General features: G+C 34.2%; 1 protein-coding gene across 1 annotated transcript in view; it reads left to right on the forward strand.

The window, feature by feature from the left end:
- The first annotated feature begins 10132 nt into the window (after positions 1 to 10132).
- Positions 10133 to 17340, forward strand: part of ANKDD1B (ankyrin repeat and death domain containing 1B) — a 1083940-nt gene continuing 1076732 nt past the window's right edge. Inside the window, exon 1 of the mRNA XM_044063959.1 lies at positions 10133 to 10162. Within this exon, the coding sequence (XP_043919894.1) occupies positions 10141 to 10162 (22 nt within the window). The 5' untranslated portion in view covers positions 10133 to 10140. The remainder of the gene's footprint in view (positions 10163 to 17340) is intronic.

Below are 17340 nucleotides of genomic sequence, written 5' to 3' on the forward strand. Positions count from 1 at the left end.
CACAGTTACTTTCTTTAACCCCCCCCCCCACCCACTCCCCAAACTAGGCTTCAGTACACAAATCATGCCTTCTCAGTCCTTGATTCCAAACTGTGGGAATCTCTTTTATCTTTTCTTAAAGATCATTCCTCTTATCCTAATTTATGGTCATAACTAAAAGCACATTACAAGACTCAAGGAAAATTCAACAGTTCCCTCTCTCTCTCTCTCTCTTTTTTTGGTGATATTATTTAACCTTTTCCTACCCTACTTCCCTCTACACTGATTTCTCTGACACTAGTTTTCATTGTGATTCTTTCAAAATGGCAACTTTAATATCCACTTTATATATAATGCATATATATATTGCCAATCACTGTATATAATATATATCTATTGTCTTTATATCCCCTGGGAAAACCTGGATGTTCACTCTCTCTCTCTCTCTCTCTTTATATATATATATATATATATATATATATATATATATATATATAATATATGTTGTGTTTCATCATTCATTCTGTATATAATGTCATGCAGCTATCATCTTTGCCTCTAGGCTAAGACTGAAATAAGTCCAATGGGATCAGTGTTCTACGCCAGTTAACAAATTCAAAATAAAATAAAAACAAAGAATTGTTTATAACCTTAGTTTGACTTGAATTAGAATATGGAGTCCTGATGTGGCAGCCTTGGTGGAAGAGTCAGATAAATAAAACAGATCAGGTTCAAAGAAAATTTGCAAAGATGATTAAGCAATTTAGCAATTAGGAGTATTAGGACAGGCTAAAACAGTTACATTTATTTTCTTATCTTACAGAACTTTGAGAGGGTATTTGATATGATACATAAATGCTATAAGGAACCTTTTTATTTGAAAATGCAGGACTACAGGGTACCTTGGTTAGGGAGTATAGATTAAGAAGCACCTTCAGTAAAAATAATATTACTTGTAAAATGTTTTTCTGAAAAGGTAGTAAAAGAATGGAATAAGTTACATGAGGACATTAAGACTATTTCAGATATACACAACTTTAAAACAAGTTTAGACAATTGCTTTGGTTAATGTTGTCTTAAGTCAATAATAGTGGGCAATATGAACTAATTGTATCACTCTCTGCTCATAGGATTGTTTTGTATTGTGCTGTATACATCTATAAAACATATGAGAAAAATTATCAAAATAGAATATGGGGTATGGGCCTGGTGTTTAATGAAGGAATCAATTAAAAACTTTCATTAAGCTTAGGAAGGTCAGTCACATTAATTTCATTTTGCTATTTGTTTTCTTAATCTAGTAATCAATAATCAGTCATCTCCCTCATTAAGTTGTATAGAAACATACATGCTTTGGAATATAAATACATGTTTGGTATTAGTACCTACTATAAATATAAATAGTTCATTGCTGCAGGTATTTTCTAATGTACATTTTAAAATTGTTATCTATGAATAATTGCAGCTCATTTAATCGAGACATGATTAATCAAACCTAAACATCTAAAACTTAAGAAGGTTGACAGGTGCATTCCCAACATTGCAAAAACACAAAAACATTTCCCTGCATCCCCTGACATGGGGTAACCCCAAGCCTCCAAACTATATATACCAATTCTGAGATTGTAGAAACTTAGAGAAGAGGAAGAAAGTGTATAAAGTGCAGTGCTCAATGTCTTACTCTTATTTGCCATGAAAGACCTCTGGCAATCTTTCAGGTTCAGAAATCTGCATGATGATAAAATAAACTACGAGATGCTCATATTTTGATTTACTGTAAGAAATAATCCCTTTGGTATGGCTGCTTTCACATGTACTGAATAGCATTGATTAAAATGTTGAAGTTTATCTTTGTCTATACTTTTCCTGAATATGTAATATTAATATTCATAACAAGTGTGATATGCTGAAGCATCTAAAAAAGAAAATGTCTATAACAGTAAAAAGGCAATGTCGGTCATAAACCTTTGCCAAACAAAAAAGTTCTGGAAATCACACATCATTCATTCACAAGTTCTTTACACAAAACTACCTGGTTAATAAATTCTTGTACTCTACCAGACATGGCCTAAAGTTGATACTCTCTGAAAAACTGAACAGTTTTTACAAAAATGTAAGAACATGCTAGCATAAAAGCATGCCGTGCTGGAACTCATGGCAATGCCATGTATGTTTTTATATCCTGGTTTAGGAAAACAATGTTGCAGTTTAGAACAATTTAGGTTAATGAAAGTTACCAAAATCCAAGCAGCTGAATCTATGGTATGTTCTGTCAGCCAAGGCAAGGTCCTAATGCTTTTAAACCTGCTTTATACTCTGCTGAGGCACATAAAGCAGCTGCATATATAGTTAGTAAAATTACTCCATTCTTAAAGATCATTCCTCTTATCCTAATTTATGGTCATAAGTAAAAGCACATTACAAGACTCAAGGAAAATTCAACAGTTCCCCTCTCTCTCTCTTTCTTTGGTGATATTATTTAACCTTTTCCTACCCTACTTCCTTCTACACTGATTTCTCTGACTAGTTTTCATTGTGATTCTTTCAAAATGGCAACTTTAATATCCACTTTATATATAATGCATATATATATATTGCCAGTCACTGTATATAATATCATATATCTATTGTCTTTATATCCCCTGGGAAAACCTGGATGTTCGCTCTCTCTCTCTCTCTCTATATATATATATATATATATATATATATAATATATGTTGTGTTTCATCATTCATTCTGTATATAATGTCATGCAGCTATCATCTTTGCCTCTAGGCTAAGACTGAAATAAGTCCAATGGGATCAGTGTTCTACGCCACTTAACAAATTCAAAATAAAATAAAAACAAAGAATTGTTTATAACCTTGGCTTGACTTAAATTGGAATATGGAGTCCTGATGTGGCAGCCTTGGTGAAAGAGTCAGATAAATAAAACAGATCAGGTTCAAAGAAGATTTGCAAAGATGATTAAGCAATTTAGCAATTAGGAGTATTAGGACAGGCTAAAACAGTTACATTTATTTTCTTATCTTACAGAAGTTTGAGAGGGTATTTGATATGATACATAAATGCTATAAGGAACCTTTTTATTTGAAAATGCAGGACGACAGGGTTCCTTGGTTAGGAAGTATAGATTTAGAAGCACCTTCAGTAAAAATAATATTACTTGTAAAATGTTTTTCTGAAAAGGTAGTAAAAGAATGGAATAAGTTACATGAGGACATTAAACTATTTCAGATATACACAACTTTAAAACAAGTTCAGACAATTGCTTTGGTTAATGTTGTCTTAAGTCAATAATAATGGGCAATATGAACTAATTGTATCACTCTCTGCCCATAGGATTGTTTTGTATTGTGCTGTATACATCTATAAAACATATGAGAAAAATTATCAAAATAGAATATGGGGTATGGGCCTGGTGTTTAATGAAGGAATCAATTAAAAACTTTCATTAAGCTTAGGAAGGTCAGTCACATTAATTTCATTTTGCTATTTGTTTTCTTAATCTAGTAATCAATAATCAGTCATCTCCCTCATTAAATTGTATAGAAACATACATGCTTTGGAATATAAATACACGTTTGGTATTAGTACCTGCTATAAATATAAATAGTTCATTGCTGCAGGTATTTTCTAATGTACATTTTAAAATTGTTATCTATGAATAATTGCAGCTCATTTAATCGAGACATGATTAATCAAACCTAAACATCTAAAACTTAAGAAGGTTGACAGGTGCATTCCCAACATTGCAAAAACACAAAACATATCCCTGCATCCCCTGACATGGGGTAACCCCAAGCCTCCAAACTATATATACCAATTCTGAGATTGTAGAAACTTAGAGAAGACGAAGAAAGTGTATAAAGTGCAGTGCTCAATGTCTTACTCTTATTTGCCATGAAAGACCTCTGGCAATCTTTCAGGTTCAGAAATCTGCATGATGACAAAATAAACTACGAGATGCTCATATTTTAATTTACTGTAAGAAATAATCCCTTTGGTATGGCTGCTTTCACATGTACTGAATAGCATTGATTAAAATGTTGAAGTTTATCTTTGTCTATACTTTTCCTGAATATGTAATATTAATATTCATAACAAATGTGATATGCTGAAGCATCTAAAAAAGAAAATGTCTATAACAGTAAAAAGGCAATGTCAGTCATACACTTTTGCCAAACAAAAAAGTTCTGGAAATCACACATCATTCATTCACAAGTTCTTTACACAAAACTACCTGGTTAATAAATTCTTGTACGCTACCAGACATGGCCTAAATTTGATATTCTCTGAAAAACTGAACAGTTTTTACAAAAATGTAAGAAAATGCTAGCATAAAAGCATGCCATGCTGAAACTCATGGCAATGCCATGTATGTTTTTATATCCTGGTTTAGGAAAACAATGTTGTAGTTTAGAACAATTTTGGTTAATGAAAGTTACCAAAATCCAAGCAGCTGAATCTCTGGTATGTTCTGTCAGCCAAGGCAAGGTCCTAATGCTTTTAAACCTGCTTCATACTCTGCTGAGGCACATAAATCAGCTGTATATATAGTTAGTAAAATTACTCCATTCTTAAAGATCATTCCTCTTATCCTAATTTATGGTCATAACTAAAAGCACATTACAAGACTCAAGGGAAATTCAACAGTTCCCCCTCTCTCTCTCTTTCTTTGGTGATATTATTTAACCTTTTCCTACCCTACTTCCCTCTACACTGATTTCTCTGACTCTAGTTTTCATTGTGATTCTTTCAAAATGGCAACTTTAATATCCACTTTATATATAATGCATATATATATTGCCAGTCACTGTATATAATATCATATATCTATTGTCTTTATATCCCCTGGGAAAACCTGGATGTTCACTCTCTCTCTCTCTCTCTCTCTATATATATATATATATATATATATATATATAATATATGTTGTGTTTCATCATTCATTCTGTATATAATGTCATGCAGCTATCATCTTTGCCTCTAGGCTAAGACTGAAATAAGTCCAATGGGATCAGTGTTCTACGCCAGTTAACAAATTCAAAATAAAATAAAAACAAAGAATTGTTTATAACCTTAGTTTGACTTAAATTAGAATATGGAGTCCTGATGTGGCAGCCTTGGTGGAAGAGTCAGATAAATAAAACAGATCAGGTTCAAAGAAAATTTGCAAAGATGATTAAGCAATTTAGCAATTAGGAGTATTAGGACAGGCTAAAACAGTTACATTTATTTTCTTATCTTACAGAAGTTTGAGAGGGTATTTGATATGATACATAAATGCTATAAGGAACCTTTTTATTTGAAAATGCAGGACTACAGGGTTCCTTGGTTAGGGAGTATAGATTAAGAAGCACCTTCAGTAAAAATAATATTACTTGTAAAATGTTTTTCTGAAAAGGTAGTAAAAGAATGGAATAAGTTACATGAGGACATTAAGACTATTTCAGATATACACAACTTTAAAACAAGTTTAGACAATTGCTTTGGTTAATGTTGTCTTAAGTCAATAATAGTGGGCAATATGAACTAATTGTATCACTCTCTGCTCATAGGATTGTTTTGTATTGTGCTGTATACATCCATAAAACATATGAGAAAAATTATCAAAATAGAATATGGGGTATGGGCCTGGTGTTTAATGAAGGAATCAATTAAAAACTTTCATTAAGCTTAGGAAGGTCAGTCACATTAATTTCATTTTGCTATTTGTTTTCTTAATCTAGTAATCAATAATCAGTCATCTCCCTCATTAAATTGTATAGAAACATAAATGCTTTGGAATATAAATACATGTTTGGTATTAGTACCTACTATAAATATAAATAGTTCATTGCTGCAGGTATTTTCTAATGTACATTTTAAAATTGTTATCTATGAATAATTGCAGCTCATTTAATCGAGACATGATTAATCAAACCTAAACATCTAAAACTTAAGAAGGTTGACAGGTGCATTCCCAACATTGCAAAAACACAAAACATATCCCTGCATCCCCTGACATGGGGTAACCCCAAGCCTCCAAACTATATATACCAATTCTGAGATTGTAGAAACTTAGAGAAGACGAAGAAAGTGTATAAAGTGCAGTGCTCAATTTCTTACTCTTATTTGCTATGAAAGACCTCTGGCAATCTTCCAGGTTCAGAAATCTGCATGATAATAAAATAAACTATGATATGCTCATATTTTGATTTACTGTAAGAAATAATCCCTTTGGTATGGCTGCTTTCACATGTACTGAATAGCATTGATTAAAATGTTGAAGCTTATCTTTGTCTATACTTTTCCTGAATATGTAATATTAATATTCATAACAAGTGTGATATGCTGAAGCATCTAAAAAAGAAAATGTCTATAACAGTAAAAAGGCAATGTCGGTCATAAACCTTTGCCAAACAAAAAAGTTCTGGAAATCACACATCATTCATTCACAAGTTCTTTACACAAAACTACCTGGTTAATAAATTCTTGTACTCTACCAGACATGGCCTAAAGTTGATACTCTCTGAAAAACTGAACAGTTTTTACAAAAATGTAAGAACATGCTAGCATAAAAGCATGCCGTGCTGGAACTCATGGCAATGCCATGTATGTTTTTATATCCTGGTTTAGGAAAACAATGTTGCAGTTTAGAACAATTTAGGTTAATGAAAGTTACCAAAATCCAAGCAGCTGAATCTATGGTATGTTCTGTCAGCCAAGGCAAGGTCCTAATGCTTTTAAACCTGCTTTATACTCTGCTGAGGCACATAAAGCAGCTGCATATATAGTTAGTAAAATTACTCCATTCTTAAAGATCATTCCTCTTATCCTAATTTATGGTCATAAGTAAAAGCACATTACAAGACTCAAGGAAAATTCAACAGTTCCCCTCTCTCTCTCTTTCTTTGGTGATATTATTTAACCGTTTCCTACCCTACTTCCTTCTACACTGATTTCTCTGACTAGTTTTCATTGTGATTCTTTCAAAATGGCAACTTTAATATCCACTTTATATATAATGCATATATATATTGCCAGTCACTGTATATAATATCATATATCTATTGTCTTTATATCCCCTGGGAAAACCTGGATGTTCACTCTCTCTCTCTCTCTCTTTCTATATATATATATATATAATATATGTTGTGTTTCATCATTCATTCTGTATATAATGTCATGCAGCTATCATCTTTGCCTCTAGGCTAAGACTGAAATAAGTCCAATGGGATCAGTGTTCTACGCCACTTAACAAATTCAAAATAAAATAAAAACAAAGAATTGTTTATAACCTTGGCTTGACTTAAATTGGAATATGGAGTCCTGATGTGGCAGCCTTGGTGAAAGAGTCAGATAAATAAAACAGATCAGGTTCAAAGAAGATTTGCAAAGATGATTAAGCAATTTAGCAATTAGGAGTATTAGGACAGGCTAAAACAGTTACATTTATTTTCTTATCTTACAGAAGTTTGAGAGGGTATTTGATATGATACATAAATGCTATAAGGAACCTTTTTATTTGAAAATGCAGGACGACAGGGTTCCTTGGTTAGGAAGTATAGATTTAGAAGCACCTTCAGTAAAAATAATATTACTTGTAAAATGTTTTTCTGAAAAGGTTTTTGTTTTTATATCCTGGTTTAGGAAAACAATGTTGTAGTTTAGAACAATTTTGGTTAATGAAAGTTACCAAAATCCAAGCAGCTGAATCTATGGTATGTTCTGTCAGCCAAGGCAAGGTCCTAATGCTTTTAAACCTGCTTTATACTCTGCTGAGGCACATAAAGCAGCTGTATATATAGTTAGTAAAATTACTCCATTTTTAAAAGCTGTTTGGAAATTCTACACACTTTTGTGCCCCCTTCAGATACTTAGATACAGGGCTAACCTGCTTTTTAACTGAAGTTCTGAAAGAGTTGCTATAGTTTTTCAGATAAAAGTCATGTCCCAAAACCACAGGAATTAATAAAGATATTTGTCACTTTTATGTATTTTACAGAGGTTGTGTATGATCAGCAATCTTTGTTGTTGAGTCATACAAGTCATATGTTGCTTGTGAAATCTTTCTAGCCAGTAACATATCATGAAAACTCCATCTCCATACCATTTGTACTGTTTCAATGGATTACAACACTGTTTCATACATAACTGTTCAGCTGACAAAGTACTATTCAACTGAGCAACAATAGCTCCCCCTTACTAAGCATCAGACATAGTAATAGGTTCATAGGTAGGTACTAGGCTATCGGCCCAAGGGCCTATGTAAGCCTAGCCAGCAAGGTTCCATAGCTTACGCCACCCAAGAAAGTTATTTTCCTGTGCCACTGTCGAGCAGAGACACAAAAGTGATCCCCGGGGTATATTTCCTATTTCCCATCCATTCATCAAGATTTTTCTTGAAGAGTGCTAATGAAGAACTTTGGTTGACATAGATGGGTAGCTTGTTCCAGAGTATAGGAAGACTCTGGGACAGGAATCTATCCCTCCAGCGTGTCCTGTTTATTGTGGTGACAAAGTTTAGGTCCCTAGAGCATGTAGCTCAGAGGGATTAGGATTTCTTTAGGTGTAGCATGTCAAACAGCTCTTGGTTTGACATAGCTTTATATGTTAGGCAGAGACCACCTCGGAGTAGGCGTTATGCTACAGAGTAAAGCTGGAGTTTTTTAATGGCAGAATAAATTCTAAAATGCTTTAAAGCTATGTTTTTACATTTCTTCAGGTTATTATATTTTTGTTTTAAGTTTGTAACTACAATCTGAAAGCATTAGTTTGATAACCATTTGAAGATTGCACCCTTAAACCAGTTGCTTCCATATGAAAAACATGACTGCCATTTGTTCTCTTTTCTCATAAGCATTAGAGCATCACTAAAACAAAGGTATCTCTTAATTTAGCCATTCTTCACAGTGAGGCTTTTCACTGGGAATTTTTCTCTCTCATACTTTTTGGATACACACTACACCTCTCCTGTAATACAAACCAGTAATTATGTGTGTAGCATGGGATCTTAACAGGTTTGTCTAGGGATAACGTACCTTTTTTTAATAAAAAAAAATTTTCTGAAAAATCATAAGACAAGTAATGCTTTTTGACTTGTTAACTTCTTTTCAGCTGCAGATCCTAGCAAAATGCAAGACAGGCATGTTAAAACGCTGGAAGATATTTATTTTGGGTTTGAAAATATTAACATGAATGACAGTGCTAATGGATTTACCTAGAGGCAAAACCTGTTTCAGCAAAAGATCCTGTTTGTTTAACAAACCAAGATTAACTATTTCTTAAACATAATCACTGGTGATATTAAGTCTTAAACTGTATGCTACATTGTATTCAGAAGCACAAAATTTACTCAGAAACAATAAAACTGTTCCTGCCTTTGCAGCTAAATCCTAAAACTAGCTATAATACACATTTTGTTATCCCTGCTGTGCACAAACAGTAAAAGGTTCTTAAATTGATAATTTATTTGAAGTCACTGAGTTTGATGCTTCAGCCATAATCCTGGTATCCATCAGGTAATTAAAATGCAGCCCTGGCTTGAAATTGCTGATGTATTCTCTTCTGATGGTCATGTGACGACTTTACTGCTTTCTTTTCTCCTCCCAGATCTTAGTTCCTTCAGCTGCATCTATCTTCGGTCCTCCATCAAACAGGTAAATGTTTCTCCGCAAACTTTAATTATGAAATAGCAAACAATCTGTTGTAGTATCTTGACTGCTCACTGGAATTTGGCATTCAGTCAGCCATCTATTTTTAACTTTCTCTGATTATAGCTCTGACAGAGATGTATTCTAATAAACCTTGCTGATAATTTTTTTTCTGTTTATTTTGCCTTTGTAGCTGTAGTTCTACAATTATTTAGCTGATTCCCTTTGAGCTTTGATTTCCCGATTGGTTTCCTTATCCTTTTAACATAACTTTTATGTACAATCGTTCTAATTTATAGAGAAATAAGAAATCAAATGCACAACCATAAATACACACTATTCTGCACTGTTAACATTGATTTACATGTTTGATACCTTGAGTATTATTGTTAAACTAAGTGAAAAAGTACCTGAACTGCAATCTACAAGAATCCTCTTTTTTATCTTAGGACACCACAGTATCATGCCTTCCTCACCTCTTAGTCAAGCTAAATCAATCTTATTTTTTTACAGGTGTGATAGGATGGAGGCTGTTACTCCAACAGGTAAGGAAGCTTTTACCTAACCTGTTATGGATCATTTGTGATCTAATTTTTGTCTTTTACTTCATTTAAGCTGTAAATTGACATCTTTATTTTGTCAACTAAGACTAAGCAAACTGATTTTCAGTGTATACCTAGGTAATAGACATGAAGAATACATACTGAAGAAAAAAATCCAGTTTATAGATATTACACTGAATATGGACTATTCTGATGAGTTTAAAAACATGTTGCTGTATGTTTGTAAAAATAAAATACAAATACATAATACCATGTTGTGCAGAATTTGTGCTATCAGACATAAACAGCTATAGGTATAGAATTTTCATGGATCTCATTAGGGCTCAAAGAAAGAAAGGAAGAAAGAAATATAACGGGAACAGAAGGAAGGGGTATGAGCTTAGACTTGTAAAAAAGTGTAACACTAAGACTTTTATGACACATACACAGTTTTTGCTGTGCAAGACTGTATTCAGAAATGACACAGAATTCAAAGAGACATAGCTGACTATGAAAGTGAAACATGAGAATGAAAGCACAGGTTTCATGCTGCTTGAGGGACATTAGAACACAAGGTTATGTGTTTAGTACAGTTAAATGAAACGAAGTGAGGGTGATGTTCCAGGAAATGCATTACTTCTGGATGACAGAAAGAGCAGATGATTCAGACATTTATTCACTCATTCATTCTTTCACTCATTTGTAGTTATGGCAGTAGTCATAAGGCACCTTTGCTAGACTATGTCTTATATATGGAGGATTCATAAAACAGCCAGAATTAGGTATGGAAGACTACTGATAAATACATTTCTACTTTGTCAGGCAAAGTGTTTTAACTATTTTTGATTATAGTCATTCTCACATGTGGTTGTCCTAAATGACTTCCATGTAAGATACATTTTGGTGTTTCCGAGTTGGCCATGACTGTATCTTAAATGTGAACCCAAGACACATGGAAATATACTAATACAGGAATTACCAGTTAGTATTAAGCCTCATCAAAACCTATACTTCAGCAAGTAAAGGTTTATTGGCTTCATGTCTGTGCAGTTAACAGATGGAGTGAAGCCCTAAAACCCTATTTATGAATTGTATTTGTGTTCTCTTAAGTTTGTAAGGTGTCCTTCTAGTCAAGCAATATAGCAGAGAACGTGAAGGATAAGAGCTTCTACCAATTTTTTTTTTCAGTGTTGAGTTCAGGTCTCTTAGCCTCCAAATGCATAACGTCTAGAAAACATGCTTGATTAAGAAGTGAATAAAAATGAACAAATATAAATATATAACACAGGCCCGATGAGAGATTTAAATACTGGTACTTAATCTGTTAATCTTAATATAATGGAAAAGATACACTGCAGCAATCTATGACAGTGTTAGTATAGATGTATTTAAAAAGTGCTTGAAATAAATGCAGGGTCTATATTTGTGATTCTCTGAATGGCAGGGCCGTGTTAGTGAATGAAGGGAAAATACTCTAAGTTTGAGGTTGTAGCACCTCAGAGTATCCCCTCTACTTAGAGGTGGAGTGACCATGGAATTAGTACATATAGTGACCAGGGATGTGGAGCTTGCAGTCTTCCTCACTTCAGCAGGTACAAGGGGAAAAGTCTTCCTGTAAATATATTTGAATCATGTATCACTGACATTTGGAATGTACCATTTGAGATATAGTGCTCACTAAACTGGGTATCAGACGTAATAAGGTACAAATGAAACATTTCTAAATTGAAAGTAGAGCTATGATTCCTAGGCCACACAGCTGATTCTTAGGTCACTTGAACTGCTTGCATTTCCTAAAGGTGTGTTGTTCAAATCATATACATGCTTGTTGCTATTACTTATGTGTACATATGTTGCTTCCTTTGACTTATCATAAGTTTGTTATTTACTGAACACGAACATATGTTAACAACAGATTGCAATACTAATATGTTCCTATATTGTCCTATATATTTGGCTACACTGATGCCATCAGCAGAGTTAATTCAAGCTACATCTGCTGTGTCACGGATATCATTTATAAATTTTCTTGTCCTCACATGAGCTGTTTTTACAAACTAGTATTTGGTTAAATACATTTGATGTAATAGGACAACACTGAAACTTACATGATACCTTACAGTGTATTCCTGTGTATTTAGTCTTTAAATTTTCAGTTTGCCCTGTTTGACCTCCATATATCTTGAGGACAGGGACACGTGAAGCCGGATAGCACAGAGCACACAATTTGTAAGGTTTTAAAGTTTCCCATTTTGTAATTATTGGGGTCATTATTTTCCTAATGTTGAACGTCTTCTTCTAAATACTAGCTGATGTATACTGTGCACATTTTATTAAATTATGTACCACCATTTCTGCACAAATGAAACTTGTCTTTCATAAGACAGCAGCAGCTCATGCAAATAACTCCTAAATTTTTGCATTCATGTTTGGACTGTGAATAACATGTTTAACAGTGTTATCCTATTTCTTAGGTCCAAGAGAGAAATGATTTGTTGGCCAAAGTACTGTATTAGTAATATCCAAAAGATTATTCATGACATCATTTGCATGATGCTAGCATATTACCTTTGTTTATTAGGATGTATGTCAGTCTCATGCTCCATGGAGCATGCTTACATGTTCTTGAAGCTATCTTTTTAAGAAATCAGTGACTTAATTTTCAAAATGAATCACCAATGACAGAACATTCTAAGTCCATGGGACCTAGGGCATTTGTTCACATGCAGCAGTTCGCAAGCAGGACTCCAAATAGATCTCGCATGAAAAATTATAATTAAGTAATTCACAGCGTGTGGCTTTGTGCAGCTTTGTCTTGCCCAGGCTACCATTATCGTTAGAAAATACATTGTGATATGACTTCAAGCTAGGGCCTTTGACAGCTGAGCAGTTATGTACATAGCCAGGTGAGTTATTTTTTCTTGTAAACCAGTAAATTAGCTTTTTTTATCTTTCGGCTACAATCATTTTCTCATATTTAAACTGTTTAATTACACCACTTAAGTCTGTAAATTCAGTGCTACAGACAAGTTACACTGAAACAATAGTGCTGCGTGTGGTCTATCTTTCAAGCACAGTAGGACCAAAAGAGACAAGGTAGCCCTATACATCTAGCACTGTTGACATAGAGCAGAACACAAGATTAACAATGTAGGCTTAATAAATTAAAAAGAAAAAGATTGCAGGCCCTCTCTATCCCATGTTATGTTGTGCTTTCCTATGAAGCTGTTTGGCAGGACAAGTTTTATTTGATATATGTTTTTTCCTCTGATTTTTACTGTTTATTGGTAGAAAGGGAAAGGTTGTAGGTAGGCACACTCTGGTCCTCCCAAGGTGCTTAGCTAGTTAAAAATTGGTACAGAATATATGCAGGATACTCCAGATCTAATCTCAAACCATTATGTGTTATTTTGTGCTTTGCTGAATAACCACTTGGCTGGAGAATCTTTATCTGATTTATATTTTATTTTTTAACTCTGATTTTTGCTGCTTGTTGATAGAAAGTGATATATTATAGGGAAGCACACCCTAGCCTTCCCAAAGGACCTAACCAGCAATAACTTGAGCTACAAATGCTAGAAATGACAAGCACAAATTACAGTTCAGACACAACGTGAAGACATGTCTAGCAGCTTAGTGCGATATGCATGATTGGAGTAATGGGTGTGTACCTCATTTAATATTGATTTGCATACTGTTAGTTTGATTTTTCATATCATTTAACTTATGTTACTAGTTATATTTCTGTAAATTCCTTTATTACTGATTTCTTTTTTTTAATTGTTTAAATTAATTGTTTGTTGTCGAGACTGGATTAATTAAGTGTGACATTAATAATTTCTTGAAGCATTGTGTCTTATCCAGTATGATAAATGCCTGATAGCAGTGGAGACTTTTGTTCCTCATGTCAAAAATTGGATGATTTGCTTACTACTATTGATAGTAAATTTAGACTTGCTGAGAATGACTGTAATTGTGGAATTGTACAGGTTCATAGGTTGGTACTAGGCTATACAAGCCTAGCCATAACAATTCCCTGGCTGTTTTTGAAAAACTGTTATTATGCGTATGCATGTATGTATGTGTGTGTGTGTGTGTGTGTGTGTGTCTATATATATATATATATATATATATATATATATATATAATATATAATATATATATATATATATATATATATATATATATATATATATACATATTAATGACTGGGCTAAATAAATAGTATTAGGTAAATTACATATAGAACATATTTAGGAAATACCCTCTGCTAGAAGAGTTCACTCAACTCCTGTTAAATTTGATACGACAGATGACACCTCTGGAATATAGGATATACGTCTGCAGTAAGGTAAGAACTCAGAATAAAGAAAGGGAGAAGGTCACAACAAATACATAAGAGCAAAAAAAAATTATTTATAAAATGCTAAGCTTAATTATTTATTTTATTTATTTTACATTTGTTAACCGGGATAGTCCATTGGACACAGTTCCATTTTCAGTAGAGTCCCAGGGAGAAAAGCTCCACATGCAACAATAACATGAAATAAAATAGTACAAAACTTGACAACAGAATTCACATACAAACTGAGTCATAATTAAAAATAGTATGTTTAAACATAACAGAACCTTTAGTCAGACAGAGATGTGAGAAAATCAGGATCATTGCTCTAGAGACAACGTTGAAACAACTATTGAATAAAAAGATTGTAGGTTCTAATCCATCACAGTAAACAAATTCTAATACTATTGTATGTATTTATATAGACATAGAACCTTGACATAACTATTCATTTTTAGGTGTGGGAGTAGAGGTGTGAGATTATAAAGGAAGAGAAGGGTCTAGCTTAGGGAGGGACTAGCCTGGCGTAGTGCAGGAGCATAGCCAGTTATTGCTCAGATGCAATTTTAATGATTTTTTAAATTGAGAGATGGAAGTGATAGTAGTTATATTACAGGGTAGAGAATTCCAAACTTTGGATACATAATTAGAGAAGAGGGAGTCGCCTGCTATATTATTAGACTTAGTTACTGTGAGAATAAGTTTGTTACTGGAGTGAAGAGTTCTGCTATTGGTGTGAAGGTGAAGTAGATTTTGTACTGCGGGTTTTTTCTGGTTGATATAGTATTTCATGGGCCAGAGTGAGTTGGTTGAAATGCAAAAGTTGAGAAAGTTCTAACCAGTTGAGCTGCTTCAAGGACGAGCAGTGGTGAGATCTAAATGGGTAGTCAGAGGCGAATCTAGCAATTTTGTTCTAGCAGGAGTCAAGCTTAGCTAGGTCTGCTTTTTCTAAGATTGGTAAGAACAGGTGAGGCATAGAGGAGGGTAGAAATAAAGTGAGTGTAGACTATGTTAGCTTTTTTTGTTGTGCAAGGAATTGTCTATTTCTATAGTGAGTAACTAGTTTTATGTGTACTTTCTTGATGGTCTGGGATATGTGAGTATCGGATCTTAGCTTGTTGTCTATCTCTATGCCAGGGAGTTTGGTGTGCTCTGTGGGAGTGATTGTCATTTTGTTATTGGACCTGATATCAAAGGTGGCCATTGAAGAGATGGACTTGGTGGGTTTAAAGAGTAGAAGTTTGGTTTTAGCAGGGTTTAAAATGAGTTGTATATTGAATAGCCAGGTTTCAATAGAGAGGAAAGATTCTTGTGCTAATGTGTAAAGTTCCTGTAGGGAGGAAGCTGCACAAATTAATGTAGAATCATCTGTGTATTGGATGACAGATGCATTGGGGGTGGAATAATGGAGCTTGTTGGTATAGAGGGTGAAAGAAGAGGGCCTAAAATTGAGCCCTGAGGAACACCAATAGTAACTAGAAGAAGGGGGGAGAGTTCTTTTTTCCACAGCACTGCTTGCTGGCGGCCAGCTAAATAGTTTTGGAACCAGGCTATGGGGAGATGAGAGTCCTACTTTGGATAGTTCTTTGATGATAATGTCATGTCTAACCATATCAAAGACCCTTGAAAGGTCAAGAAAGGTGGCAGAGACAAATTTACCTTTGTTTCTATGAGAGTTTACTATATTGGAGAAGGGCAATAAGGTTGTGGTGGTACTATGGAAGGGTCGAAAGCTGTTTTGGGTGTTTGACAGGAGCTTGTGTGTGTGCAAGTAGTCAATCATTTGGAAGTGTATGCACTTTTCAAGTATTTTTGCTATAGGGGACAAGATTGCAATAGGTCAGTAGTCTGTAGGTTCAGTGGAGATACCTCCTTTATGCAGGGGAATTATGTGAGATGTTTTCCAGATTTTCAGTACAGTGGTTTCCAAAATTGATCTGTTAATTAGAATGGCTATAAGGTAGGCCCCAGCATCAGCAGCAGATTTTAGGAAATCCCCTGGTAGTTTGTCTGCAGCCACCATAGTGGGCTTTAGTTTTTTGAGGTAATTTTTTATCCTATCTGTAGAGATTGTCTGGAATTAGAAGGAGTTCTTCCTTATGTGAGTAGTGATGTGTTCAGTGGCTGGGGTTATGTGTTGAATTCTGTGTTGGGTGGCTAGGGTCAGTATTGTTTCAGTAAATAATTTATTACATTGAGTGGGAATGCTGTCTGAGTTACTTACTAAGGCGGGAAAAAGAGTACTAGTCTTGCCTGGTAGTAGTAATTTGTTTATGGCTGCCCAAAAGTTTTGAGGGTGTTTTTGGTGTTTGGTTTGAAGGTTGGTGTAATAATTCATTTTGTCGAGTTTTACTAGTTTCTTAGCTCTATTTCGCAGCTCCTGATATTTCTATTTTGCAGCTAGGGATTTAACAGTGTTTCAGTGATTCCATGCTTTATCTCTGGCTTTGAGGAGGGATTTGGTTTTTTGCTGAGCCATGAAGTGGGATTAGATCTGTTTCTTAAGGTTCTGGGTGGGGCATGAAGATCCAATATATTTAAAAAGGAGGTATTGAAGTAAGTAACTGCCTTATTTAATTCCAGGTATTTCACGGGTGCCCAATTACAATGTTTTAGCTCATCAGAGAAATTGGTGGGGTTAAAGATCTTTTTGCTCCTAATGAAACGGTAAGTTGTGCCTTTGGGATTATGGTTGCATTGTCATAAGAGGAAGGATGGCAGATGATCACTTAGACCACTGAGGAGGCAATCTGCAAGAGATAGGTGGCCTGGTTTATTAGTTAGAATCCAGTCAAGGACTGATTCCCTGGTAGTTGTCTTGTAAATTCTTGTTGGTGTT

Source organism: Protopterus annectens, chromosome 2.part2, assembly GCF_019279795.1.
Source record: "Protopterus annectens isolate FY-2018-M chromosome 2.part2, PAN1.0, whole genome shotgun sequence".
In the NCBI taxonomy this organism is placed as follows: domain Eukaryota; kingdom Metazoa; phylum Chordata; order Ceratodontiformes; family Protopteridae; genus Protopterus; species Protopterus annectens.